The sequence below is a fragment of the Trachurus japonicus genome, chromosome 18, assembly GCF_045865225.1.
Source record: "Trachurus japonicus isolate A0001 chromosome 18, Traja_1.0".
In the NCBI taxonomy this organism is placed as follows: domain Eukaryota; kingdom Metazoa; phylum Chordata; class Actinopteri; order Carangiformes; family Carangidae; genus Trachurus; species Trachurus japonicus.
Genome location: NC_140924.1, coordinates 5863054 through 5889965, shown reverse-complemented (window position 1 = coordinate 5889965; position 26912 = coordinate 5863054). Strand labels below are relative to the sequence as shown.

The 26912-nt window shown below is 42.4% G+C and overlaps 1 protein-coding gene across 1 annotated transcript in view; it reads left to right on the top strand.

Moving 5' to 3' along the window:
- Positions 1–26531, top strand: part of LOC146968489 (uncharacterized) — a 90965-nt gene extending 64434 nt beyond the window's left edge. The window contains exons 3-4 of the mRNA XM_085759239.1: positions 25812–26213; positions 26503–26531. Of these exons, the coding sequence (XP_085615365.1) occupies positions 25812–26213; positions 26503–26531 (431 nt within the window). The remainder of the gene's footprint in view (positions 1–25811; positions 26214–26502) is intronic.
- The last annotated feature ends 381 nt before the right edge of the window (positions 26532–26912 follow it).

The following is a 26912-nucleotide window of genomic DNA, read 5'->3' as shown; positions in this document are numbered from 1 at the left end:
TCCCCAGCATATTAAATGTATAAAAACATGTAATAATATAATATAAATTGCATTTAATTAATAAACAAAGCACCATACACACGAATCACTGTAGAAATTAAAGATATATAATTTTTAATTACTATAAAAAGGCTTTCAAAGCACTGAAACAGCCTTTGTTGCATGTCCCCAGAGCCAAACGCTATAGTTTACCACAATGCATTAGTGTGACTTTATATTATATCTACACTTATATAACATTTTTAAAATTAAAACCTAATTATATTTTGGTTAAAATTCACATTTTAGTCCCGTCCCCAGGTTTTCACTCAGTGCTGTTACCCGAACACATCCTACACTCTAAAAGTTTTGGAACATCCCACCAGTGACATGTTCTGCTGGAAGTGACATTAGGTCTTTTGAAAGTCATGGGAAGACCAACATTAAATTCTGTAATTTATTTTTCCTGAAATTGAATGATATTGTAGCTATGTCAGGGTCCGTCACTCTTAAAACTCATTCCTGTTACCTAAATTATCTCTAGACAGTGTTTGTTGATATCAAAAGTAAAATATTCAGTTAAATCCTAAGAATGTGCTCTGTGTGCTCAAGCTATTAGTATAGATGCTATTAGGCTAGATTTCACACAATTGCTGATTTTATGCTAAAAACTCATTGCTGTTACCCTCATTGCTGTTACTTTTTCTTAAAAAATGCAATTATAAAAGCAGCAATAAATTAAATAAAGTAGCCTGAGATGGACCACTACTCATTTTGAATGAGTAAATGTGTATATTAAAAAATTCTATACTGAAATGGAATGAAAAATGAAGTTTAATTTTTAAGAGTTACAATGAGCAAATGGCACTCTTTTGGCGGAATGACGAATTATAGCTGCTGCGCAGCGATGGGTCCGGTCCGGGCTATTTTTTGGCAAATTTAGGCAAATTCTAAGCAACAAACAGGAGAATAGGAAGACAGAACAGTTGATCTTGTAATGTTCACTTTGCATCAGTTGAGGAGTGAACCCGTAACCTCTGGAACCAAACACCACTGTCCATCGCACTGAGCTAATTGATAAGTGGCATTTCAACAGTGGCTTCACAAATTGAGTAAGCCATTCACTGTCGTGCAGGAAGATGTAAAAAGAGGTAACATTCTGATATGTATTTGTTAAACTTCTACTGTGACTCGAAGATTTTGTACATTTGTTTCACAAAGACCATCTGATATTTTGTCCGTGAAGGTTCTCAGTCATCCAGGTCAACTTATTCTTGTGGAGTTGTAGTAAAAAGAAACTGGACTTCTTTTCTTTCTTGAAAACGTTTCACCCCTCATCCAAGAGGTTTCTTCAGTTCTGAGACTAATGCCAGAAACTCAGGTATTTAAACCCAGAGTGGGTGGTCCTGTGATTGGTTTCTAGTGAAACCAAAGTCACATGACCACACCCCCCCGAAACTGGAGGGGGGTCATGTGACTACGAGTCACGTGTCTCCAGGTGTGTATGGGGTTTAAACTTCCTGGGGAGAGCTCCCAAGACAGCATTGTAGGTGGCAGATAGACTGTGTCTTAGGCCCCCACCTCTGTTTAGAGAAGGTTTCTCTAAGTGGACATACAATCGTCCTCACAATTATTCATACCCCTGGCAAATACAGGGAATTTCTTAATTTTGTCAGTCACAGATTAGTATTTCAACTCAGATTTGATATGAATAGGACATGAGGGAAACTCTGGAGCCATGACCAATTTAAGTAAAGTTACATTGTTAAAGGTGTTTATTTGAACGTGGAACAAAAATGACCATGTCCAAAATTATTCATACCCCAGTGATACCAAGACGAAAGGCCATAGGATGTTCGAACAAACCATTCTCTTTAAGGGTCTAAAGTGTTTACAATTATTTTCAATGTTTCTGGGAGTTTTTTGACCAGTTTTCTGACCATAAAAGTTGACTTGCTTATGACATTTCAGTCATTTTCATGTCAACGCATGACTTGCTATGGCAAAGACCAGAGAGCTCAGTGAGGACACATTGGAAATGCCAAAAAAAAGGAAGGAAGCGATACAAGAAGGTTCCAGTGTCAATGGTGCAAAGTATCATCAAGCAGTACCAAAAATTTCAAGAAGTACCAACGATTTAAGACAGTGAAAACCCTCAAAAATCCTCAAAGGATGCGGTCACAAGTCAGTAGTGTCACCTCAGCTAGTCAGAAAAATCAAGGGAGATGTTGAAAACAATCCAAGGACTACTACCAAGGCTGTCCTGAAGGAACCGAGTGCAGGTGGTGTCACTATATTAAGGCAGACACTGCACAAAAACGTGTGGGCACAGAGATGTGGCTTTTACCTGGTGACAAATGGGCAAAGCAGTAGGGACCATGTTCCATGAACTTACCGGCTTTGCCTTTTTATAGTCACACCACTTGGGACTATAAAATGACTACTACCAGGACTGTCCTGAAGGAACTGAGCCTTGGTAGTAGTCCTTGGATTGTTTTCACCATCTCGCTTGTAGGGATGCAACGGTTCTCGGTAAAATACCGAACCGTTCGGTACGGCCTGCACGGTGCAATACGCTCTTGGACCGCGGTATTTCAGATTCAGCTTCCATCAGCTCTTCCTGCTTTACAGGCAGCTATGCCGTGTATGTGTGTGCCTGGCCGTTTAAGGCGAAAGCCCGCCCCCGCGAGTTGATGTCCAATCACTGTTGAGCCTCCACACACTCACAGTGACTCCCCCCCTCTGCAACTGAAAGTGCAGCTCACACACAGAAGAGGGGAAAAAAAGAGAAAAAAAGAAAACAAACAGGCGGCAGCACTAGCGGTTGCTGATCGCAATCGCGGGGGAAATTAATTAATTATTCGCGCGATTTAGCACATTTAGCTTTTATTAGAGTTCCAGCAGGACTCTGTCCATGCACACCGCACGTGTGTGGTCGCGTGTCCGCGTGCCCGCGTGCCTGCGCGCGATAGAGAGGCCGAGGTCGGCAGGAGGAGTTGACTGACAGGGATGAGAGGTGGTGAAAGGCTGTTTAAAAAAACACATTAGACTAACTCCTTCTTTCCCAGTGAGAGACTGTGGCTGCAGCATAGTGACGGTCTTCCATGACGGCAATATAGCGCCATCTCTGTTTGAAAGTGGCTTCAGAGTGTTCACCTACTGAAAGACTAAAGGAGTGTGCAGAGGGAGGAGCTAGGGGCTGTTCACAGACAGTTCGTGTGTGTGTGTGTGTTAGAGAGAGAGGAGAGCTATATTAGAAATATTATAAATTATAAACATTATTTTGGGAGAAAAAAAAAGTTCTCTGCACAAAACACATACCGAAACCGTACCGAGAACCGTGGCCAAAAACCGAGGTACGTATCGTACCGTGGGCTACCTGTACCGTTGCACCCCTACTCGCTTGATTTTTCTGACTAGCTAAGGTGACACTACTGTCTTTTGACCGCAACCTTTGAGGGTTTTCACTGTGTTAAATCGTTGGTACTTCTTGAAATCTTTGGTACTTCTTAATGATACTTTGCACCATTGACACTGGGACCTTTTTGTATCCGTTTCCTTCTTTTTTGGCATTTCCACTGTGTCCTCACTTAGCACTCTGGTCTTTTGACCAGTTTTCTGACTATAAAAGTTGAATTGCTTATGACATAGTCAACTTTTATAGTCAGAAAACTGGTCAAAAAACTCCCAGATACATTGAAAATAATTGTAAACACTTTAGACCCTTAAAGAGAATGGTTTGTTCCAACTTCCATAGGCCTTTTGTCTTGGTATCACTGGGGTATGAATAATTTTGGACATGGTCATTTTTGTTCAACATTCAAATAAACAAATGTAACTTTACTTAAATAAATTGGTCATGGCTCCAGACTTTCCCTCATGTCCTATTCATATCAAATCTGAGTTGAAATATTAATCTGTGACTGACAAAATTAAGAAATACCTTGTATTTGACAGGGGTATGAATAATTTTGAGGACGACTGTAGATGGCTTCCTTCACCCCTCTCTCAAACCATCTGTCCTCCCTGTCTAAAACAAGGACATTGGTAGGGCTGGGCGATATGGCCTAAAATCAATATCACGATATATTTTTCAGTTTGCCTCGATAACGATAAATGGACGATACTCACCCCCTCCCCCCCTCCACGCGGATAGCATAACTCCTCTGGACCTATTTATTGCTATATATAGGCCTATGTATATATATATATATTTTTTTTTTTGCTATAACTGCTGTATTTACAGAGGTGCCACTTTAAAACTATACACTGCCTGAAAATATGTTAAGAAAATACAAATAAAATACTTTTAGTTGTTTAGAGTTATTGAACAACTGATAAGCACACATTATTGCAGCACATATGGCTACAACATTTCTTTTTGGAACAAGCTGCTCTTCCTCCTCAACCAGATGACTACCTCAGCAGCCCCAGGCTTCAACTTTTGAACGTTTTCGCTACATTTAGTTGTGGCTGCCGCTGCTTCTTTATTATCGCCGCCAATATTTCATAATGGGGTCGGAGCAGACGCACAGTAATAATCTACCGTCACTTTGTAAACTTCTTCAAGTGCCTCGACTCGCTGGACGGCGCTGATCTGTTTATCAATAAAGAACGTCAGCGTGGTTATTTCAGCACTTAACGCCACATGTCCGTTTCTGTCTAATCTCTTGTCACTCCCTTCACGCTGGTCTGTTGACAAAATCACGTGACGGTGGCGGCCGATGCTGCACGTTTTTAATCCGACATTTCAGCGAGGTGTTTTCTCATTGCTCTGGTGTGTGTGTCATGAACTCAGGTGAAAAAATAACAACAGTCTCAGTACAGACGAGCACGCTCGCCGCGCTGCTGCCGGTGTGTCACCGGCTCTGTCCCTTTCTGTTACAGACTGGATGGAGTGGAGTCACGTGACTACACACGCTGAACACGTAGTACGGCTCTTAAAGGGACATGCACACAGCCTACCTACACACACAGCCAAAAAAGACAAAAACGACTTTTATTTTGTTTCTTTTTTCAAAACCGAATTTACCGACCTGGGCAAAATGCACATGTCCTTGGAGTTGAGTAAATCTGGCATGGGGTTGGACATTTCTGTAAAGTTTGGTGAGTTTTCGCTCATGGGAAGTATGACTTCCTTGAAAGAAGAAGAAGAAGAATTCCTAGGAATGCAATAGTGTCCTGGCAGCTTAGCTGCCCGGACCCTAATAACAACTCATTGTTTTTCTCTTTCTTTACATTTTCTATCTCAGTCTGAAAGCTTTGATGCAGCTTAGGGCTCTTCAGGGCATTGGTTAGATTCTAATAGTCTACAATACTTTATTACTACTAGTCCTTTTTTATGGAGGTGTATATATATACCTGAAAATGCATACTGTAGCTTACACCTGCAAACTCAGAAGGAGTGAAAAAGGTCAGTCCCCCCCAGAAAAATTTTGTGATTTTAACACATAAAGGAAGCATTCTGGTGTACTCTGAGAAGAACATGAAGGGAACTCACAACTGGTCTAGTGGGGAGCAAAAACGAACCTCATATTTTAAATCTAGGGGTCTGGACCAGCCATTCAAGGGCCCGTTTCCTCTGCTATGGGGGGGGCATGTCTGGCCATGCGCGAATGCGCTCCGCTACGTCCGCTCGGACCGCGGCCACTCGGACCAACAGGTCCGCTTGTGCCGACGTCAACAGCGGCAGGAGACCCGACGATACTTGGCGGATCACTGCCTCCAGCGAGTGACCACTGCACTAACACATGGGATTTTTTAATCAGCTAGCTATACTGTATATTGGGGGGGACATTTTGAGCATATCTGAATATTGGGGGGGATGTTCCTCTCCCTGAATGTATATGGTAATTTCGGCCTTGGTTCATGATGTGTTTCATTGTTTCTGCAGGTGATCAGCAGCTGTTGATGATAAAAGTAGAGGATCCTCCTGAGTTAACCACTAGTCTGGATGAGGAGAACCCAGAGAGTCTGCATGTTAAAGAAGAAGAGGAAGAACTACTGACCACTCCAGAGATCCCCCTCACATGTGTTATTGTGAAGAGTGAGGATGAGGATGAGGAGGAGAAACCTCAGTCCCTACAATCTCATCAAAGACAAACTGAGGCAGAGCCTCCATCCAGCAGCTCAGCTGCACAGATAGAAGTAGAGATAGAGGCAGAGTCTCCATCCAGCAGCTCAGTTGGACAGATAGAAGTAGAGATAGAGGCTGATGGAGACGACTGTGGAGGATCTGAACCAGCCAGGAACTCAGATCAACCTGAAGATCTTCAACCAGATACAGATGATGAGGTCTCAGAGTCGTCCTCTGAAGCTGAAGACAGTGATGATGACTGGAGAGAAACCAGAGCACCTGAGTCAGGTTTGAACAGTAAAGCTGTTCATGTAAATGATGAAGAATGGAACACTGGTAAGAAGTCTCACCACTGCTCAGAGTGTGGGAAAACATTTAAAGCCCCCTCATATTTGAAGGCACACATGAGAACCCATACAGGAGAGAGACCATATGACTGTGCTACCTGTGGTAAAAAATTTAGACATCATAGTCATCTTAAAGACCATATGAGACTCCATACAGGAGAGAAACCATTTGACTGTGCTATCTGTGGTAAAAAATTTACTGTTAAAATGAACCTTAATAGACATATGCAAATCCATACAGGAGAGAGACCATATGACTGTGCTACCTGTGGTAAAAAATTTGGACATCATAGTCATCTTAAAGACCATATTAGAGTCCATACAGGAGAGAAACCATTTGACTGTCCTACCTGTGGTAAAAAATTTAGACATCGAGGGACTTTTAATTTGCACTTGAGAGTCCATACAGATAAGAAACCATTTGGTTGTGCTACCTGTGGTAAAAAATTTAGACATCGAGGGACTTTTAATATGCACTTGAGAGTCCATACAGATAAGAAACCATTTGGTTGTGCTATTTGTGGTAGACATTTTAAATGGAATAGTCATCTTAGAGACCATATTAGAAAAAGTATGAATCACAAGGGAATTTAGTGCTACACATGAAATCCCATAAACGTGATGATCTTGAAACACAAAGTCCACACAGAAGTGAGACAATTTGTTTGTAGCGTGTGTGGGAGTACACATTCGACAGCAGGAATTCTCAGAAGATACATGAAATCCCGTTGAGGAGAGAAATCATTTGTATGTAGTCTCTGTAGGAAAACGATTTATTTAAAAGAAATATCTTCAGACACACATGGGAAAAAAACACACAGTTGCAGTTTTTGTAGCCATAAATTCTCAGATATTTCTGCCAAGAGGAAACTTGAGTGTATGTAAATTCAGGAATGTTACTGAAGGCAGCAGCACTGTAACAGCTCTTCACTACACAGTGAAAATAAGTTTCACTTGTAAAATATTTGTTTAAGTTTGTATGATTTTAAAATTGTATAAAACAACGTGTTCATGGAATTAATGCTACAAATACATGTTACAAATCTGTTGTACATGGAAACACGTGTATGTTATTGAGGCAGCATGAGGCTACCTGTGGCTGCAGAGTTGTTGGTTGAGCTGAACTGTAACAGCTTATTACAATACAATCACAATGATTTGCATGCTTTACATTTTTATTGTTGTGGGTTGTATAAAGGATATTCCTTCAGAAAAGTGTCTTTCTGGTACAATTGTACTTGGTGGGAAAAAAAACGTTTTCTTTTGTTGCTAAATAAATTCAGGGTTCATTCATTTTTAAGTTTGAATATATTTTTCTCTTAAGTTTCTTGTATGTTTTAAATTGGTAGTGGACAAAATATTATATTATATTGACGTTTTCCACCAGCAAAACCTCACGGCACTCAGCCAAGTATCAGAGTTTATGTTAACACTTGTCTATGATATGTGACGGTTAAATATTGATGATTAAAGAAGAGCTTTTGTGTTGGTGGCTGGTGGCTTCCATGTGACACATCATGATGCGACTGGCTTCCTCTTTCTTCTTGTTCTTCTTTACTAGGATGTTACTCTGCCTCTATGTGGTGTGCCTGGATAATTCCCACAATTCCTAACAAGACGCTCTTAAACAGACACGCATAGAAATCCATATAGGGGAAAAAACATACAGTTGCAGTTTTTGTAGCCATAAATTCTCAGATATTTCTGTCAAATTTCTGCAAAATTTTGCATTGAAGTCAATGGGACGGGCGAAAAAAAAAAGAGCGAAAAAGAGCAATCATTGGAGTTTAACAAACGTCTACTGCTCAGGCATACTTTCACCTAGAGATTTCATTTGAACTTTAACAATCATTGGAGTTAAACAAACGTCTACTGCTCAGGCATACTTTCACCAGAGACTTCATTTGAACTTTTAACAGTAGACACAAGTCTTGTGTATTGGCGTATTATTCCACGTTTTGATAGGTCATATAGTTTTTGATCAATCCCTGATCAATGACCATGATCATTTTTGGAGAAATTATGAGATTATAATGGGTGTATATTGCACGGAATGTTCGTGTCAGAGTGGGTGACATCATCAGTTAGAGTGGGAGAAAGCCCAGAAAAACTCCAGATTTTTTCTCTTTCCACACTCGGCCCGGCCACAATTTACACTCTACACACATAATTTTTTCAGAAAACTGTAGACAAACTTGTTCTGTCTCTCACCGTGTGCTCAAACTATCAGAGAGACTTACAGAATTTACAGAATCAGCCTCTGAGTGCGGCCACGTCTGTCTCTGCTCCTCATTGTCTCCAATACAAAGATTTTCTGAGAGAAGCAGAACGGCCTGATGTTTTAAAACTGCCAGCGTCTCCAAATTTTTCAGGAAGTCCTTACAGCACCGTTGATCTGTGTTTTGTTCTGATAGGAGTTACCGTTTTGTCACAGTAAGCCTAAATGCGAGACCGATGCTCTTGCTCTTTTTCTCAACGTTTCTGTCTGTCTTAGCCTGGGGGGCCCCTATCGTCATTGGCAACCACCTCAAGTTGCCGTGGTAACGTCTGTGATTCTCAGGCCAGAGCTCGTTAACTTCATAAACAATCCACCTGGCACTCATTTAATATAAATGCTTGTAAACACAGACACAGCTAAATCAGACTGACACAGGATGTTGCTCCCTGTTGTACTTAATTGACTTCTCTCTCAAAGCTCTGTGCTCATTATGGGCTGCTTATTTTATTTTTTATTTTTTTTACTTTTATACCATTGCTTCAGGCACCTTCATCAGGTTTAGTTCAAGTCAAACACAACCACACACACCAACACACACAGGTAGCTTCATGTGATTACAGGTACAGCCACACACACACACACATCAAAACACACAGGTAACGTACACATGCACGCATATGCGCGCACTCCTCTCCCACACACACACACAAACACACACAGGTAACTTCATGTGATAAAAGTTAGAGATACACACACACACACACACACACACACACAGGTAACCTAATATTACAGCTCCTCCATATCAGTGCTTATAGAAAGATGATCACGTGTCTGTCTGATCAGCTCTGTCTTGACCTTAAGATCGTGGGTTTGATTCCCATGTTGACAGACTTTTTTTTTTTTAGACTTTTATTTATTTGCACATAAAAAAATAAAACAAAACATTTACTTATCTCTCTTACTAGTAAGAAAGATTAGGGGTGTAACGGTATATGTATTCGTCCCGTGCCGTCACGGTACGGGGGTCACGGTTCGGTGCACACAGTCACACGACGAATACGTCTGAATGAATATTAAAAAAAAAAAAAAAAAAAAGTCGAGTCCTCACTCGAATCCAGGTGGCGGTAATGAGCCTCGAAGCTGCCTGCAGCCGTCATAGCAGACGAAGAAGAGAAGTGATGAGAGAGTGAAGTTAGAGGAGGAGAGCTGTCTGCTTCATTCATGTCACTGTGGCTTCTCAATGAAACAAACGGCGGCGGCTCGCGCGACTGGTCCACCGGACAAAGTCCGTCGGCGATGTTTCACGGATGCGCGGTGAGTCGCTAGAAACGTATCAAACACGTAGCGCATGTTCAACCCGATATGTCAATCACTGGTGCAAGTAAAAAGACAAGTTGTGTGCAACAACTTATCCCGCAGCTTTTAAGCCTCTTGACATGAACACAGACAGGTGAGGAGAAAAGGAGACCGCACACTATATATAATCAGACACATTTTGTCTGATGAAGGGCTGACGCCTGAAACGTGTGAGTGACATTAAACTGTCACTGGAGCTTTTAACTAGTGTGCGGTCTCCTTTTTTCCTTACCTGTGTCTTTCTTGGTGGTCCAGCACCTAGTCTTCAGTTTTTTGGGGGATGTGCGTGTGGCTGCCTAATATGTTTTATGAACACAGGCAGGACCAGAAACATCACCAAAGTAACTGCTAGTCTAATTTAACTGTGTAAACCAACATTGATGTCAGTTTATTGTTTTGTTTTTTTAATAATATTTTTTTAATAATAATAATAATAATTTAATAATTCGAATAATAGTTGCCAGTTGTCAAGTGCACGTTTTTTTCCCTCTATAATGAATGAATGGCATTATAACACTCCTAATGCACTTGTTTTATTTTGTATTCTTTTTTCTTTTAACTTTTATAACACAAGACAGATTTTAGTTTTACATTCAATTAGTGTCTGTTGTACCGAAACCGTACCGAACCGTGACCCCTGAACCGAGGTACGTACCGAACCGTGACTTTTGTGTACCGTTACACCCCTAAGAAAGATGGTAAAACCGGCAGAGATGGTAAAACCGGCAGTAGCCCCGTGGCCCTTTCAAAATTTCCCCAGAGGAAATTTTCTAGTTCTTACAATTATTTCAAGCCTCTTGAACCCCACAGAAATGGAAGAGTGAAGAAAGACTGTCCAGCAGAGGGCAGTAACACGCCTGGACGAGTCTACACTTCCGGAAACAACAACAAAGAAGAAGCAGAAGGAGGAAGAGGAGGAGCGGGTTGGGGAAACAATAGAGTCGTTCGGCGGGAGCAATCGAGAGTTTGAGTAAAAATGTCTCAGGTGGAGTTTCTGAGAGGATTCGTTAGCGAGAGACTCACCGCCGCCTCCCAGGAAATCTTAGCGGCCGTGGACAAAGTCGTAGCCGGCTACGAGGCGGAGGCTTCGGGCTTCAGACAGGAGATCGAGCGGCAGAGGAACCTGCTGGATGTTCTCCTGCAGCCTCGAGTCGTTCTCAACAAAACAGGTCGGTGATTCAGTTTTAAATACATGAACCTCAAAGTCCCGGCTTGTGGAAAAATAAGAGTATCAAATTTTATGAAAAGGGTTTTGCAGATTCGTTTTTAATGCAGGATTTAACCGCCAGTTGCGTTAAAAACTTCTTTTTACAGTCTATGGTTAACGTGGCATGACGAACACAGGCCCGGTGTTGTGGCCCTACTGGTTTTTAAGTTAACTGGTTACCGTGCTGAATAGCTGCAGATGTTCTGCGCTCCCTCAGCAGATTCGTCACAAATTCACAAACATACACAGCATATTACCAAGGGGGCAGTTGTCGGTCTGAGAAGTGAAGCTCACTTCCGCATTCAAAAAACTGCAAACCCCTCGGCTGTCGCTGGGGGCTGGCTCCAGAAGGGAGCAATTCCAATTGAGCCCCATGTTAAAATAGCCGATTTTACAGCTTAAAAAAACATATTTACAGCCTGGTACATTTTATTTTTTTGGTCTCAATCGATAGTTTCTACCTCCGCACACACTCTGAGGGGGGTGAATTTTTTTTAAACTCTACCGTTTTACTATTATTAGGTTTAAAGTTCTGGCCAATTAGGGCGCAGAACCGTTGAGTGACAGGTCCGTAGACCGCTGCTTCGAGGCCAGTGGGCGGGCTCTCGGCCGGCCAACGGCTGCACCGCTCCAAATATTGCAAGTAGAATCCAACATGGCGCGGTTCAAACCCCCGTGGTAGCGGCACAAAACAGACTCCCCCAAACCAATGGGTGACGTCACGGACGCTACGTCCATTCTTTTTACAGTCTATGCATATTACCAGCGAGTTTCAAGCCACAATTCACATCTACCGCGGCGAATATGCTGCTGTGAGTGAGCACTAACAGTTACGTACCAGCCACATGGAAAAAAAAAATAAAGTGGAGAAAAATAATCTTCACATATTTGCGTGGGTCGGGACTCGATCTCGCTTCAGCAAAACCAATTACACCACTAACCACCTGTCTAGCTCTGTGAGCCACTCAAGCTCACAGGTGACAGCCGTTTCACTGCATATCAGTCAATTACGTCACTACAGGTAACGTTTTGACTCGAGCTGATCTCAAACAACTGGTTTGGGTCTGCCTTGAAAATACACAGACAATGCCTCGGTGTTTATTGTTCTCTTTCCTCCAGTCTAATGAACATATTCAGCGCTACACTCCACTCCGCACAACACTACACACCACAACAAAGCCTGTCGTGTTGAGAAAGTGATTAAATAACTCGGAAATACTGTCAAAATACGCTAAACAATATGTAAACAAAAGCGAAACACTTGAGCCACTGCGTGTAGCTACATGGGTGAAAAGTACTACTTGCATTTAATCACATTACTGTATTGCGAATGTTTTGTGTACTTACATTTCTTTACACTTCTCTACAGATCTTATAAAACGCACAACGTATTTATTGGCGTGCATTAAAAGAAATGTTCACTTGAAGTCGCCATGGTTCGCGGAAGAGGTGATGTTATCTCTGAGTCTACCTGTTTCTGCCTTGTGGCTATGATGCGTTCAAGGGAACAGGGCAGCGTCGGACGTGAGTCGATTGTTTGAAATGTATTTATAGAATGGTCTGATGCTTTAGATTTCATGTGCCGACATATTTTATCATTGCCCTTTGTAAAGGTATACATTTTAATTAAAACTAGTTTGACATTCACAGAAAAAACTGACAAACTAAACAGTTTTGGGTCCATGGCGATCTAAATGGCAAGAAAATGATCAATCTCTATTTGAACATTAGTCCAGAATGCTTTTCTGTCATAGATATGTCAGTTTTTTCTGTGAATGTCAAACTAGTTTTAACATACCTTTATAAAGGGCAATGATAAAATATGTCGACACACGAAATCTAAAGCATATCAGACCATCGACTCACGTCCGACGCTGCCCTGTTCCCTTGAACGCATCACCAGGCAGAAACAGGTAGACTCAGAGATAACATCACCTCTTCCGCGAACCACGGCGACTTCAAGCGAACATTTCTTTTAATGCACGCCAATAAATACGTTGTGCGTTTTATAAGATCTGTAGAGAAGTGTAAAGAAATGTAAGTACACAAAACATTCGCAATACAGTAATGTGATTAAATGCAAGTAGTACTTTTCACCCATGTAGCTACACGCAGTGGCTCAAGTGTTTCGCTTTTGTTTACATATTGTTTAGCGTATTTTGACGAGTTATTTAATCACTTTCTCAACACGACAGGCTTTGTTGTGGTGTGTAGTGTTGTGCGGAGTGGAGTGTAGCGCTGAATATGTTCATTAGACTGGAGGAAAGAGAACAATAAACACCGAGGCATTGTCTGTGTATTTTCAAGGCAGACCCAAACCAGTTGTTTGAGATCAGCTCGAGTCAAAACGTTACCTGTAGTGACGTAATTGACTGATATGCAGTGAAACGGCTGGCACCTGTGAGCTTGAGTGGCTCACAGAGCTAGACAGGTGGTTAGTGGTGTAATTGTTTTTGCTGAAGCGAGATTGAGTCCCGACCCACGCAAATATGTGAAGATTATTTTTTCTCCACTTTATTTTTTTTTTTCCATGTGGCTGGTACGTAACTGTTAGTGCTCACTCACAGCAGCATATTCGCCGCGGTAGATGTGAATTGTGGCTTGAAACTCGCTGGTAATATGCTGTGTATGTTTGTGACGAATCTGCTGAGGGAGCGCAAAACATCTGCAGCTGTTCAGCACGGTAACCAGTTAACTTAATAACCAGTAGGGCCACAACACCGGCTCTAGCCATTTTGGTGCCCTAGGCGAGATTACTCCCAGGCGCCCCCCCCCCAACAATGATCAATAATGATTATAATGATAACGTAGCAGTGTATCTGTATGTCCCCTCTGACCCCGAGATACACAACTTGCACAACAATCAGTAACATTTCAGTAGCCTAAGTAAATCCTGGGTGAAGACATGAAAAAAATTAGTCTCTCTATTGAGAGTGAGGAGTCACGTGCCGGTCGGCCATGATGGAAGGAGACACTATCGGTCATCAGAACATCACAGAGACGCGACTAAATTCTAGCTCTTTTTTGCGCCAACAGATCAACAAATTACAAGAAAAAATTATAGCTGCCAGCGATGGGTCGGGTCCGGGCTACTTTTGGGCAAAATTAGGCAATTCTGAGCAACAAACAGGAGAATAGGAAGACAAGACAGTTGTCCTTATAATGTCCAATTTGCATCAGTTGAGGATTGAACCCACAACCTCGGGAACCAAAGACCATTGTCTATCGCACTGAGCTAATTGACAAGTGGCAGTTCAATAGTGGCTTCACAAATTGAGTAAGCCATTCACTGTCGTGTAGGCAGAAAAAGAAAAATCAGTTTTTGAGGTAAAATAATGATATGTATTTGTCAAACATCTACTATGAGTCTAAGATGTTAGGAGCCTTCGCAGATGGTCCAGTCCAAGCTATTTGAATTTTTAAATTTAGAAGCTTGCTGTGATGCCACCATTAGGACAATTGTCTTGTGTTTTGTGTTGAGGACATTTGACATTTTGATCTGTCATCATCATCATCACCCTGGCTGGGTCTCGAACTCACAACCTCTGACACCAAGAACCAGCGCTTAACTCAGTGAGCTAATTATCTGGAAGCGAGACATGGTGTGTGTCTTCTCAAATAGACTCAGGGAGTCAGTGTCCGGGCAGCAGTTGTGAACGCAGATTTCTGTTATCTAAACAAAAATCTGTTAATACATAAAATGCATTTAGACAGCAAAATAGCTTTAGGACATCTGACATTTTGATCAGTCATCATCATCACCCTCGCTGGGTCTCGAACTCACAATCTCTGACACCAAGAACCAGCTCTTAACTCGCTGAGCTAATTAGCTGGTAGTGAGTCAGTGCCCGGGCAGCTGTTGTGATGAAATGGTCAAAATGTCAATAATTCAGTCATCTAAACAAAAATCTGATAATACATAAATTGCATCTTGACAGCATGGAAATGTTGGTGATTTGTTTTTAATGATAAGTGTTTTGCTTCATAAGAGAAAATATGATGTTTAAAAATTCCACTCTCACATTGGCTGCAGTTGTTCCCATGAGAGCAGAATTCAAAATGTTCTAGAAAATTCAGTTTTTGAGATAAAATTCTGATATTTGCTAAACTTCATCAACCATGACTCCAGAATATTGTCTTTTTTTTTCAGGAAGTTTGAAAATGTATTTATCAAGAATTTGATGGTATATGTTTACAGTAGTGTTTACAGTCAAACGTTTTCATGCACTGTAGGCTCAATTTTTGCTTAAAGCAGAAGTAAGTGATATATTTGTGTTAATATAAGTCTTAAATAGTTATATCTTCCGACAGCAATCACTTACATAGAGTGTTTGGTCTGAAACACGGGTCTGTCAGTCCCTCTGCTCTGCTCTGAGCCGAGGAGAAAACTTTTCTCGTATCCTACAGTTTTTATCCAATGAGGAGAGAGAACGGCATGCAGGGCTGTGTGTGCAGCCAAGGAACGCCGTGAATGTGGTGACGTAGGGACGAGGACTGTTATGGTGCGTTCAAGGAAACTCGTATTTTTCCGACCGTGAAGTGGTACCAGTTCGATCTGGTACGAGTTCACCGGTCGGAAGTTACGAGTGGCCGTTATTGTGACTTTCACCGGTAAAACAGGTCGGAAAAACACGAGTGGGTTGCCTGAAACGCTACAAAGTCGTAAGTTGTGACTTGAAGCTGTAATTTACGGTTTCAAAAGCCTGCCTGGAACGCAGCATTAGCGAAAACGACCGGACCACTTACTTCTGCTTTAATCAAAAATCCGAGAAACAAGTTTTGTGGAGGACGGTCTGGAGATGCTCTGTAGCAAGTTTGGTGTCAATTGAGCAAAAATTGTGGGAGGAGATACATTTTAAAAGTTTTACAGTTATTGAAAAAAACAGAGTGATGGACTTCATAATTTGTAATAAGTTTAAGTGGACAAAAGTTTCAGCAGTATTGAGGCTACATTGTGGTGAAGTTTCAACACTGTAGCATCTACCGTTGGTTTGGTAGGAATTTTTAAAGTTTTTAAATTTAAACGCTTATTGTGCCCCCCCTAGGAGGGGGGGGCACATGTCCTTGGAGTTGAGTGAATCTGGCATGGGACTGAACCTTTGTGCAAAGTTTGGTGAGTTTTCGCCCATGGGAAGTATGACTTCCTTGGAAGAAGAAAGAAGAAGAAGAAGAAGAATTCCTAGGAATACAATAGTGTCCCGGCAGCTTAGCTGCCCGGACCCTAATAAGGAGAAAGTAAATCACTGGAGCAGGCATTGTAAAACAGTAAATTACGGAGTAGACGATTTTGTTTTGCCCATAGACTAGACTTTTGCCGCAGGAATCCTTCCATCATGGCGGAGAGGGGGGGTGGGGCTCTGAGCTGTGACGACAACTCCTCACTCTCAATAGTCATGAGAATAACCTGTTGTGATGCTTGAAATGGGTATACGAAAGTCTTAGCTTCACAAAAGCAGTGGAATATACTGTATGAATAAAGACTAATAGAATGGCTACGTGTGGAAAACAAGTTAAAATGATATTTTGTGAAATTGCTTTTTGAGCATAAATGTTATGTCATTCTCTTTTCACTAAATGTCTCAAATGTAAAATAAAAGAAGCTAAATATTGACTTAACATTACATTTCAAACTTCATGAGATGTGTGTAGCCCTAGATGCGAAATTAGCTTTTTTTCTCCAAACAAAATATCAACTAAACAGACAAAAACCACAAAATTTACAATATTCAACCTATATAATGTACTAGGGGTGTAACGGTACACAAAAGTCACGGTTCGGTACGTACCTCGGTTCAGGGGTCACGGTTCGGTACGGTTTCGGTACAACAGACACTAATTGAATGTAAAACTAAAATCTGTCTTGTGTTATAAAAGTTAAAAGAAAAAAGAATACAAAATAAAACAAGTGCATTAGGAGTGTTATAATGCCATTCATTCATTATAGAGGGAAAAAAACGTGCACTTGACAACTGGCAACTATTATTCGAATTATTAAATTATTATTATTATTAAAAAAATATTATTAAAAAAACAAAACAATAAACTGACATCAATGTTGGTTTACACAGTTAAATTAGACTAGCAGTTACTTTGGTGATGTTTCTGGTCCTGCCTGTGTTCATAAAACATATTAGGCAGCCACACGCACATCCCCCAAAAAACTGAAGACTAGGTGCTGGACCACCAAGAAAGACACAGGTAAGGAAAAAAGGAGACCGCACACTAGTTAAAAGCTCCAGTGACAGTTTAATGTCACTCACACGTTTCAGGCGTCAGCCCTTCATCAGACAAAATGTGTCTGATTATATATGCAGTCTCCTTTTCTCCTCACCTGTCTGTTCATGTCAAGAGGCTTAAAAGCTGCGGGATAAGTTGTTGCACACAACTTGTCTTTTTACTTGCACCAGTGATTGACATATCGGGTTGAACATGCGCTACGTGTTTGATGCGTTTCTAGCGACGCACCGCGCATCCGTGAAACATCGCCGACGGACTTTGTCCGGTGGACCAGTCGCGCGAGCCGCCGCCGTTTGTTTCATTGAGAAGCCACAGTGACATGAATGAAGCAGACAGCTCTCCTCCTCTAACTTCACTCTCTCATCACTTCTCTTCTTCGTCTGCTATGACGGCTGCAGGCAGCTTCGAGGCTCATTACCGCCACCTGGATTCGAGTGAGGACTCGACTTTTTTTTTTTTTTTTTTTTTAATATTCATTCAGACGTATTCGTCGTGTGACTGTGTGCACCGAACCGTGACCCCCGTACCGTGACGGCACGGGACGAATACATATACCGTTACACCCTAAATGTACCCTCCATGTGTTGTCACTGTGGTGCTGTTTGAGAGGTAAAAAAAAATGGTTTGAGAGCTCAGCACGTCTGTATACAGAGCTGGAACTGTGGCCCTGCTGTCTAAGCAGGCTGAAGTCTCAACTCTCTTCTTTTTTCAATATCTTTCTCATCAAATTAATCAAAACTTTCAGCCTCTGAAGCACCTTCATCCTCCTCACTGCTTCTCTCTCTCTCCTAACGATCCTGCGGGTTCGAAGCGCTTCACAGCTGTCGATTGATTGACAGGTCGTCAAGGGCGGCGTAAAATGACCGAAATATAAACAAAAACATATCGAGACGGCCGCGCAAACGAGCTGGCATTTGCGCCGACTTTGAGGATTAATGCAACCAAGTATCCACACATCTAATTAAAAATGTGGCGTTTCTAACAAGAAAACGGCTTGAAAGCATCCCCACTGTAGACAGGTAGGCCTACCTCTGCTGTGTGTGACTGCGGGGAGAGCGGAGGGCATGTACCTTCATGTTACATGAGAAACTTTTGTTGATTCTAGATATCACCTGGAAACACTTTTAAACACTTAAAATACTTAGACACATTGAAAACTGCACCTTGCTTCAATGAAATCTGGATACTTGCACATTCATTAATTGGATATACAGTACTATGCCAGTACTATGCCTACCACCCATTACCACCCCGTCACATATATTCTGTATATTCAATGCAGTTGCCCCTCCCATCCTCCCCAACTCCAGCGCCACCTACTCAGGGTTCGCCAAGTGTGCATATAGCCTAAATTGTCGTCATTTCTTGCCTTTTGTTTTAAACCTGATGAAGGAACCAGGTTCTAAAAATGTTCTTTCTTTGATTATTCAATAAATGATTCTGTTTACCATTGAGGACAATGAAAATAAAAACAAATTGAAAATTAGCAGTTTTAATTGTTGAAATGACCAGAAGGCTGACCAAGGGCGACAAAACCCCTATGGGTGCATATACCTGAAAATGCATACTGTAGCTTACACCTGCAAACTCAGAAGGAGTGAAAAGGGCGAGTCACCAAACTCCTGTAGTGGGTCTGGGGGGAAAATCTTGTGATTTTAACACATAAAGGAGGCGTTCTGGGGTACTCTGAGAGGAACATGACCAGCCATTCAAGGGCCCGTTTCCTCTGCTATGGGGGGGCATGTCCGACCATGCCAGTGCACTGCAGACATGCATGGAAGAAAAAAAAAACGAAACCGAATGTGCTCCGCCACGTCCGCTCGGACCGCGGCCGCTTGGACCGCGGCCACTCGGACCAACAGGTCCGCTCGTGCCGACGTCAACAGCGGCAGGAGACCCAACGCTACTTGGCGAATCACTGGCTGCTAGTGGGGGGGAGCATATCTGAATATTGGAGGGGGGGGTGTCCCTCCCCTCCCCCTGAATGTATAGTAATTTCAGCCTTGGTTCATGATGTGTTTCATTGTTTCTGCAGGTGATCAGCAGCTGTTGATGATAAAAGCAGAAGATCCTCCTGAGTTGACCACTAGTCTGGACCAGGAGAACCCAGAGAGTCTACATATTAAAGAAGAAAAGGAAGAACTATTGACCACTCCAGAGTTCTCCCTCGCTTTTCTTCATGTGAAGAGTGAGGATGAGGAGGAGGAACCTCAGTCCCTACAACCTCATCAAAGACAAACTGAGGCAGAGCCTCCATCCAGCAGCTCAGCTGAACAGATGGAGGCTGATGGAGACGACTGTGGAGGATCTGAACCAGCCAGGAACTCAGATCAACCTGTAGATCTTCAACCAGATACAGATGATGAGGTCTCAGAGTCGTTCTCTAAAGCTGAAGACAGTGATGATGACTGGAGACCACCTGAGTCAGGTTTGAACAGTGAAGCTGTTCATGTAAGTGATGAAGAATGTGACACTGGTAAGAAGTCTCACCGCTGCTCAGACTGTGGGAAAACATTTAAAAAATCCTCGGATTTGAGGATACACATCAGAGTCCATACAGGAGAGAAACCATTTGACTGTACTGTCTGTGGTAAAAAATTTAGATGTAATAGTCATCTTAGTGACCATATTAGACTCCATACAGGGGAGAGACCATTTGACTGTGCTACATGTGGTAAAAAATTTAGACAACGAGGGCATCTTAAAAACCATATGACACTCCATATAGAGGAAAAACCATTTGAATGTGCTACCTGTGGTAAAAAATATAGACATAGAAGGAGTCTTAGAGGCCGTATAAGACTCCATACAGGGGAGAAAACGTTCGACTGTGCTACATGTAGTGAAGAATCTAGACAACCAAGACTATGGCGTGTTACATCTCCTATGACATTCCATACAAAGGAGAAACCATTTGACTGTGCTACCTGTGGTAACAAATTTAGCTCTGCAAGGAATCTTAGAGTCCATATGAGAATCCATACAGAGGAAAAACCATTTTGTTGTGCTATTTGTGGTCAAAGATTTAACCAGCCAACACATCGTTTATTGCACACAAGAGTCCACTCAAAAGTGAAGCCATTTGGTTGCAGTGTTTGTGGCAAAACATTTATGGAGCCGGTGAATTTTGTGTCACACATGAAATTCCATAAAGGAGCAAAAATGTTTGGTTGTAATGATTGTGGACAAATATTTCCACGACATGATGCTCTTACGAACCACATGAAGGTTCACCCAGACAAGAGGGAACACATTAGTTTGTAGTGCGAGTACGAAGCAGTGAGTCTTGGAACACACATGAAATCCCATACAGGAGAGAATCCATTTGTATGCTGTGCCTGGGAAAAGATGTGTTTGAAAGGAATATCTAGGAAACCATAAAGGAGAATAAACTTATAGTTGCAGTTTTTGTGGCCATCAATTCTCATATCTCTGGCATGAGGAACTCAGGAATGTTACTGAAGGCAGCAGCAGTGTGTGAGGTTGCAGTTATTGAACTGTAACAGCTCATCACAATATAATGAAAATGAATTTCATGTGTTAAATCTTTATTGTTTGTATAAAAGTGTAATAAAATCAGCAAAATATCTTTCTGGTATATTTGTACTTAGTGGAAACATATTTTCTTTTGTTACTAAATAACATGTCTTTCTGCTCTGTGGTTAAATTTTTTTTTTTTTTTTTTTTTACGTATATTTTTCGGCTTTTTGCCTTTATTTGATAGTGATGACAGTAGAGATAGACAGGAAATGGGGAGGCAGAGAGAGGGGGAATGACACGCAGGAAAGGTCTGCCCGACGCGGGATTCGAACCGGGGACGCGGCGAGGACTGTAGCCTCTACATGGGGCGGCCGCTCTACCCACTGCACCACGCACCGCCGCCCCCTCTGTGATTAATTTGAAGGCTGAATTTACAATCAGACAGCTGTGTTTTACCTTCAACTATTAAACTGTGTCTTCATCACACTTGGACATAGACTGGCAGAGGGCCAGAAAGTTCCTTAAAGGTATAATATGTAGGAGCCATTTTAGCTTTTATTTTGTTGTTTTCTGTTTGGCAGGTTTTATTGTGATAACCTCCGTTGACACCGGAAGTGGCGTCAGGCGCATCCGGGTCGCGGGGATGATTTAAACCCAGGACAATCAGTGCCAGGTGTTTTATTTGTTTTATTTGTTAGGGCCGAGATATACTTGCTGTAAACTACGCGTACGCGAGCTGCCGCGCGTATCCTGCGTCGCGTCACCTCGCGTCGATATGTGCGTTCGGTCGCAGGCGACGCATCAAACGGACGCAGGATACGCGCGGCAGCTCGCGTACGCGTACTTAACAGCAAGTATATCTCGGCCCTTAGGATCCCCATTAGCTGCGCTCTAGAACGCCGCTAGTCTTCCTGGGGTCCACAGTTAAAACCAATACATTTAAACATAAATCTGCAATCACAACATAAAGACAAGTCAACAAAATCTTACATTAAATCTGTACCATGAGATTATCATCCACATCAAAGAACCTGTGTAAGACAACTCCGATGTACAGCAGTTATAAAATAAAATAAAATAAAATAAAATAAAAAATAAAAAGAATAAAATAAGAGGGTAAAACAAATGAAGATGACAACAAAAGATTCTATTACGCTACATAAGACCCTTTATGTGTGTGTATGTGTGTGTGCATGTGTATGTGTGCGTATGTTATTTTACAGATATGAAATTCCAAGATATTTTTTTATTTGCTTTTTGAATGTTAGTTTGTGTGTGAGTTTAGTTATTGGCAGTGGTAAGGAGTTCCATGCTTTCATTGATCTGTATTCTATTGTGGGGAGCATACGTCAGTCCGACTGCCCACAAGTCCGACGGCTCATTTCTCCGACTACCCATTCTACAGTGTTGAGGTTAGGTTTAGGGTAAGGTTAAGGGTTAGGGCTACTTAAGTCGGAGAAGTGGGAGGTCAGACTGATGACGCAAAAATAAAGAAATGTATGGTCGGAGTCGGAGAAATGGGTGGTCGGAGAAATGGGTAGTCGGACAGACGTCATGCGCCCTTCTATTGTGTGCTTCAGAAAGTTGGTGTTTGGTTTAGGAAGCGTGAAGCGGCCTTGTGTTGCCTGTCTGGTGGCGTATGTATATGAATCGTGCGTCTACTTTGGAGGTGTTGCTGGTCCAAAGGCACACAGTTTTTGACCGTGTCATTGTGTCGTTTCGTGTCCTGCCTGCCACTACACGCAAGAGGTATTGTGTTGTTAATAAATGTTGTTTTTACTATTGGAACCTCGTCTTGGGCACCTTTGATTGATCGCACATGCACGCGTCCGAACACCTAAAAGACCAGCCGCCGTGACCTTCTCCTATCACTGGGACGGGAAGAAGGCCACTTCATTAGTCAAAAACTCGCCTTTTTTGTGGAACTTTGTGTGGCCGTTCATGCTGCCGCAGCACGCCATCGTTGTGGTCTCTGCACCGCAGCCAGGTGCTGCGGGTCGTCAGCAGCAGAGCAGCTGGAGCTGCCGGTTGTCACCGTACATATAATATGTAGGAATTCCACCCCCATCTAGCGGTGTGGTTGCATATCTGAACGTATTCTTGATGTTGCATTCACGTGAAATCGGGCAGATGTCAGACTGACAACAGACGCTGCATGTAACAAGATAAACAAGCCTCTATGTAAACAAGTGGTCCGCCAGCACGAGGCAGAACAATACAGACGTGACAATATGTTGTCATGGTGATGTTGCATTGTTTACCTGACCCCCTTTTACCATCTTTCTCTGGTTGAGTAAAATGACATCCGATTGGTCTGCCGACAATTATTTCAAGCCTCTTGAACCCCACAGAAATGGAAGAGTGAAGAAAGACTGTCCAGTAGAGGGCAGTAACTGGACGAGTCTACACTTCCGTTAACAACAACAAAGAAGAAGCAGAAGGAGGAAGAGGAGGAGCGGGTTGGGGAAACAATAGAGTCATTCGGCGGGAGCAATCGAGAGTTTGAGTAAAAATGTCTGAGGTGGAGTTTCTGAGAGGATTCGTTACCGAGAGACTCACCGCCGCCTCCCAGGAAATCTTAGCGGCCGTGGACAGAGTCGTAGCCGGCTACGAGGCGGAGGCTTCGGGCTTCAGACAGGAGATCGAGCGGCAGAGGAACCTGCTGGATGTTCTCCTGCAGCCTCGAGTCGCTCTCAACAAAACAGGTAGGTGATTCAGTTTAAAATACATGAACCTCAAAGTCCCGGCTTGTGGAAAAATAAGAGTATCAAATTTTATGATAAGGGTTTTGCAGATTCGTTTTTAATGCAGGATATAACCGCCAGTTGCGTTAAAACCTTCCTTTTACAGTCTCTGGTTAAAACGTGGCATGACGAACACAGGCCCGGCTCTAGCCATTTTGGTGCCCTAGGCGAGATTACTCCCAGGCGCCCCCCCCGCCCCCCCAAACAATGATCAATAATGATTATAATGATAACGTAGCAGTGTATCTGTATGTCCCCTCTGACCCCGAGATACACAACTTGCACAACAATCAGTAACATTTCAGTAAGTAAATCCTGGGTGAAGACATGAAAAAAATTAGTCTCTCTATTGAGAGTGAGGAGTCACATGCCGGTCGGCCATGATGGAAGGAGACGCTATCGGTCATCAGAACATCACAGAGACGCGACTACAAAAGCAGTGGAATATACTGTATGAATAAAGACTAATAGATAGGCTACGTGTGGAAAACAAGTTAAAAGGATATTTTGTGAAATTGCTTTTTGAGCATAAATGTTATGTCATTCTATTTTCACCAAATGTCTCAAATGTAAAATAAAAGAAGCTAAATATTGCCTTAACATTACATTTCAAACTTCATGAGATGTGTGTAGCCCTAAATGAGAAATTAGCTTTTTTTCTCCAAACAAAATATCAACTAAACAGACAAAAACCACAAAGTTTACAATATTTAACCTATATAATGTACCCTCCATGTGTTGTCACTGTGGTGCTGTTTGAGAGGTAAAAAAAAAATGGTTTGAGAGCTCAGCAGGTCTGTATACAGAGCTGGAGCTGTGGCCCTAAGCAGGCTGAAGTCTCAACTCTCTTCTTTTTTCAATATCTTCCTCATCAAATTCATCAAAACTTTCAGCCTCTGAAGCACCTTCATCCTCCTCACTGCTTCTCTCTCTCTCCTAACGATCCTGCGGGTTCGAAGCGCTTCACAGCTGTCGATTGATTGACAGGTCGTCAAGGGCGGCGTAAAATGACCGAAATATAAACAAAAACATATCGAGACGGCCGCGCAAACGAGCTGGCATTTGCGCCGACTTTGAGGATTAATGCAACCAAGTATCCACACATCTAATTAAAAATGTGGCGTTTCTAACAAGAAAACGGCTTGAAAGCATCCCCACTGTAGACAGGTAGGCCTACCTCTGCTGTGTGTGTGACTGCGGGGAGAGCGGAGGGCATGTACCTTCATGTTACATGAGAAACTTTTGTTGATTCCAGATATCACCTGGAAACACTTAAAATACTTAGACACATTGAAAACTGCACCTTGCTTCAATGACTTGAAATCTGGATACTTGCACATTCATTAATTGGATATACAGTACTATGCCAGTACTATGCCTACCACCCATTACCACCCCGTCACATATATTCTGTATATTCAATGCAGTTGCCCCTCCCATCCTCCCCAACTCCAGCGCCACCTACTCGGGGTTCGCCAAGTGTGCATATAGCCTAAATTGTCGTCATTTCTTGCCTTTTGTTTTAAACCTGATGAAGGAACCAGGTTCTAAAATTGTTCTTTCTTTGATTATTCAATAAATGATTCTGTTTACCATTGAGGACAATGAAAATAAAAACAAATTGAAAATTAGCAGTTTTAATTGTTGAAATGACCCGAAGGCTGACCAAGGGCGACAAAACCCCTATGGGTGCATATACCTGAAAATGCATACTGTAGCTTACACCTGCAAACTCAGAAGGAGTGAAAAGGGTGAGTCACCAAACTCCTGTAGGGGGGTCTGGGGGGAAAATCTTGTGATTTTAACACATAAAGGAGGCGTTCTGGGGTACTCTGAGAGGAACATGACCAGCCATTCAAGGGCCTGTTTCCTCTGCTATGGGGGGGCATGTCCGGCCATGCCAGTGCACTGCAGACATGCATGGAAGAAAAAAAAAACGAAACCGAATGTGCTCCGCCGCGGTCACTCGGACCGCGGCCACTCGGACCAACAGGTCCGCTCGTGCCGACGTCAACAGCGGCAGGAGACCCAACGCTACTTGGAGAATCACTGCCTGCTAGTGGGGGGGAGCATATCTGAATATTGGGGGGGGGGGGGGTGTCCCTCCCCCTGAATGTATAGTAATTTCAGCCTTGGTTCATGATGTGTTTCATTGTTTCTGCAGGTGATCAGCAGCTGTTGATAAAAGCAGAAGATCCTCCTGAGTTGACCACTAGTCTGGACCAGGAGAACCCAGAGAGTCTACATGTTAAAGAAGAAAAAGGAGAACTATTGACCACTCCAGAGTTCTCCATCACTTCTGTTCATGTGAAGAGTGAGGATGAGGAGGAGGAACCTCTGTCCCTACAACCTCATCAAAGACAAACTGAGGCAGAGCCTCCATCCAGCAGCTCAGCTGAACAGATGGAGGCTGATGGAGACGACTGTGGAGGATCTGAACCAGCCAGGAACTCAGATCAACCTGAAGATCTTCAACCAAATACACATGATGAGGTCTCGGAGTCAGATGATGAGGTCTCGGAGTCAGATGATGAGGTCTCGGAGTCATTCTCTAAAGTTGTAGACAGTGATGATGACTGGAGACCACCTGAGTCAGGTTTGAACAGTGAAGCTGTTCATGTGAGTGATGAAGAATGTGACACTGGTAAGAAGTCTTACCGCTGCTCAGACTGTGGGAAAACATTTAAACAATCCTCGGATTTGAGGATACACATCAGAGTCCATACAGGAGAGAAACCATTTGACTGTACTGTCTGTGGTAAAAAATTTAGATGTAATAGTCATCTTAGAGACCATATTAGACTCCATACAGGGGAGAAACCATTTGACTGTGCTACCTGTGGTAAAAAATTTAGACAACGAGGGCATCTTAAAAACCATATGACACTCCATATAGAGGAAAAACCATTTGAATGTGCTACCTGTGGTAAAAAATATAGACATAGAAGGAGTCTTAGAGGCCGTATAAGACTCCATACAGGGGAGAAAACGTTCGACTGTGCTACATGTATTGAAGAATCTAGACAACCAAGACTATGGCGTGTTACATCTCCTATGACACTCCATACAGAGGAGAAACCATTTGACTGTGCTACCTGTGGTCAAAAATTTAGCTCTGTAAGGAATCTTAGAGTCCATATGAGAATCCATACAGAGGACAAACCATTTTGTTGTGCTATTTGTGGTCAAAGATTTAACCAGCCAACACATTGTTTATTGCACACAAGAGTCCATTCAAAAGTGAAGCCATTCGGTTGCAGTGTTT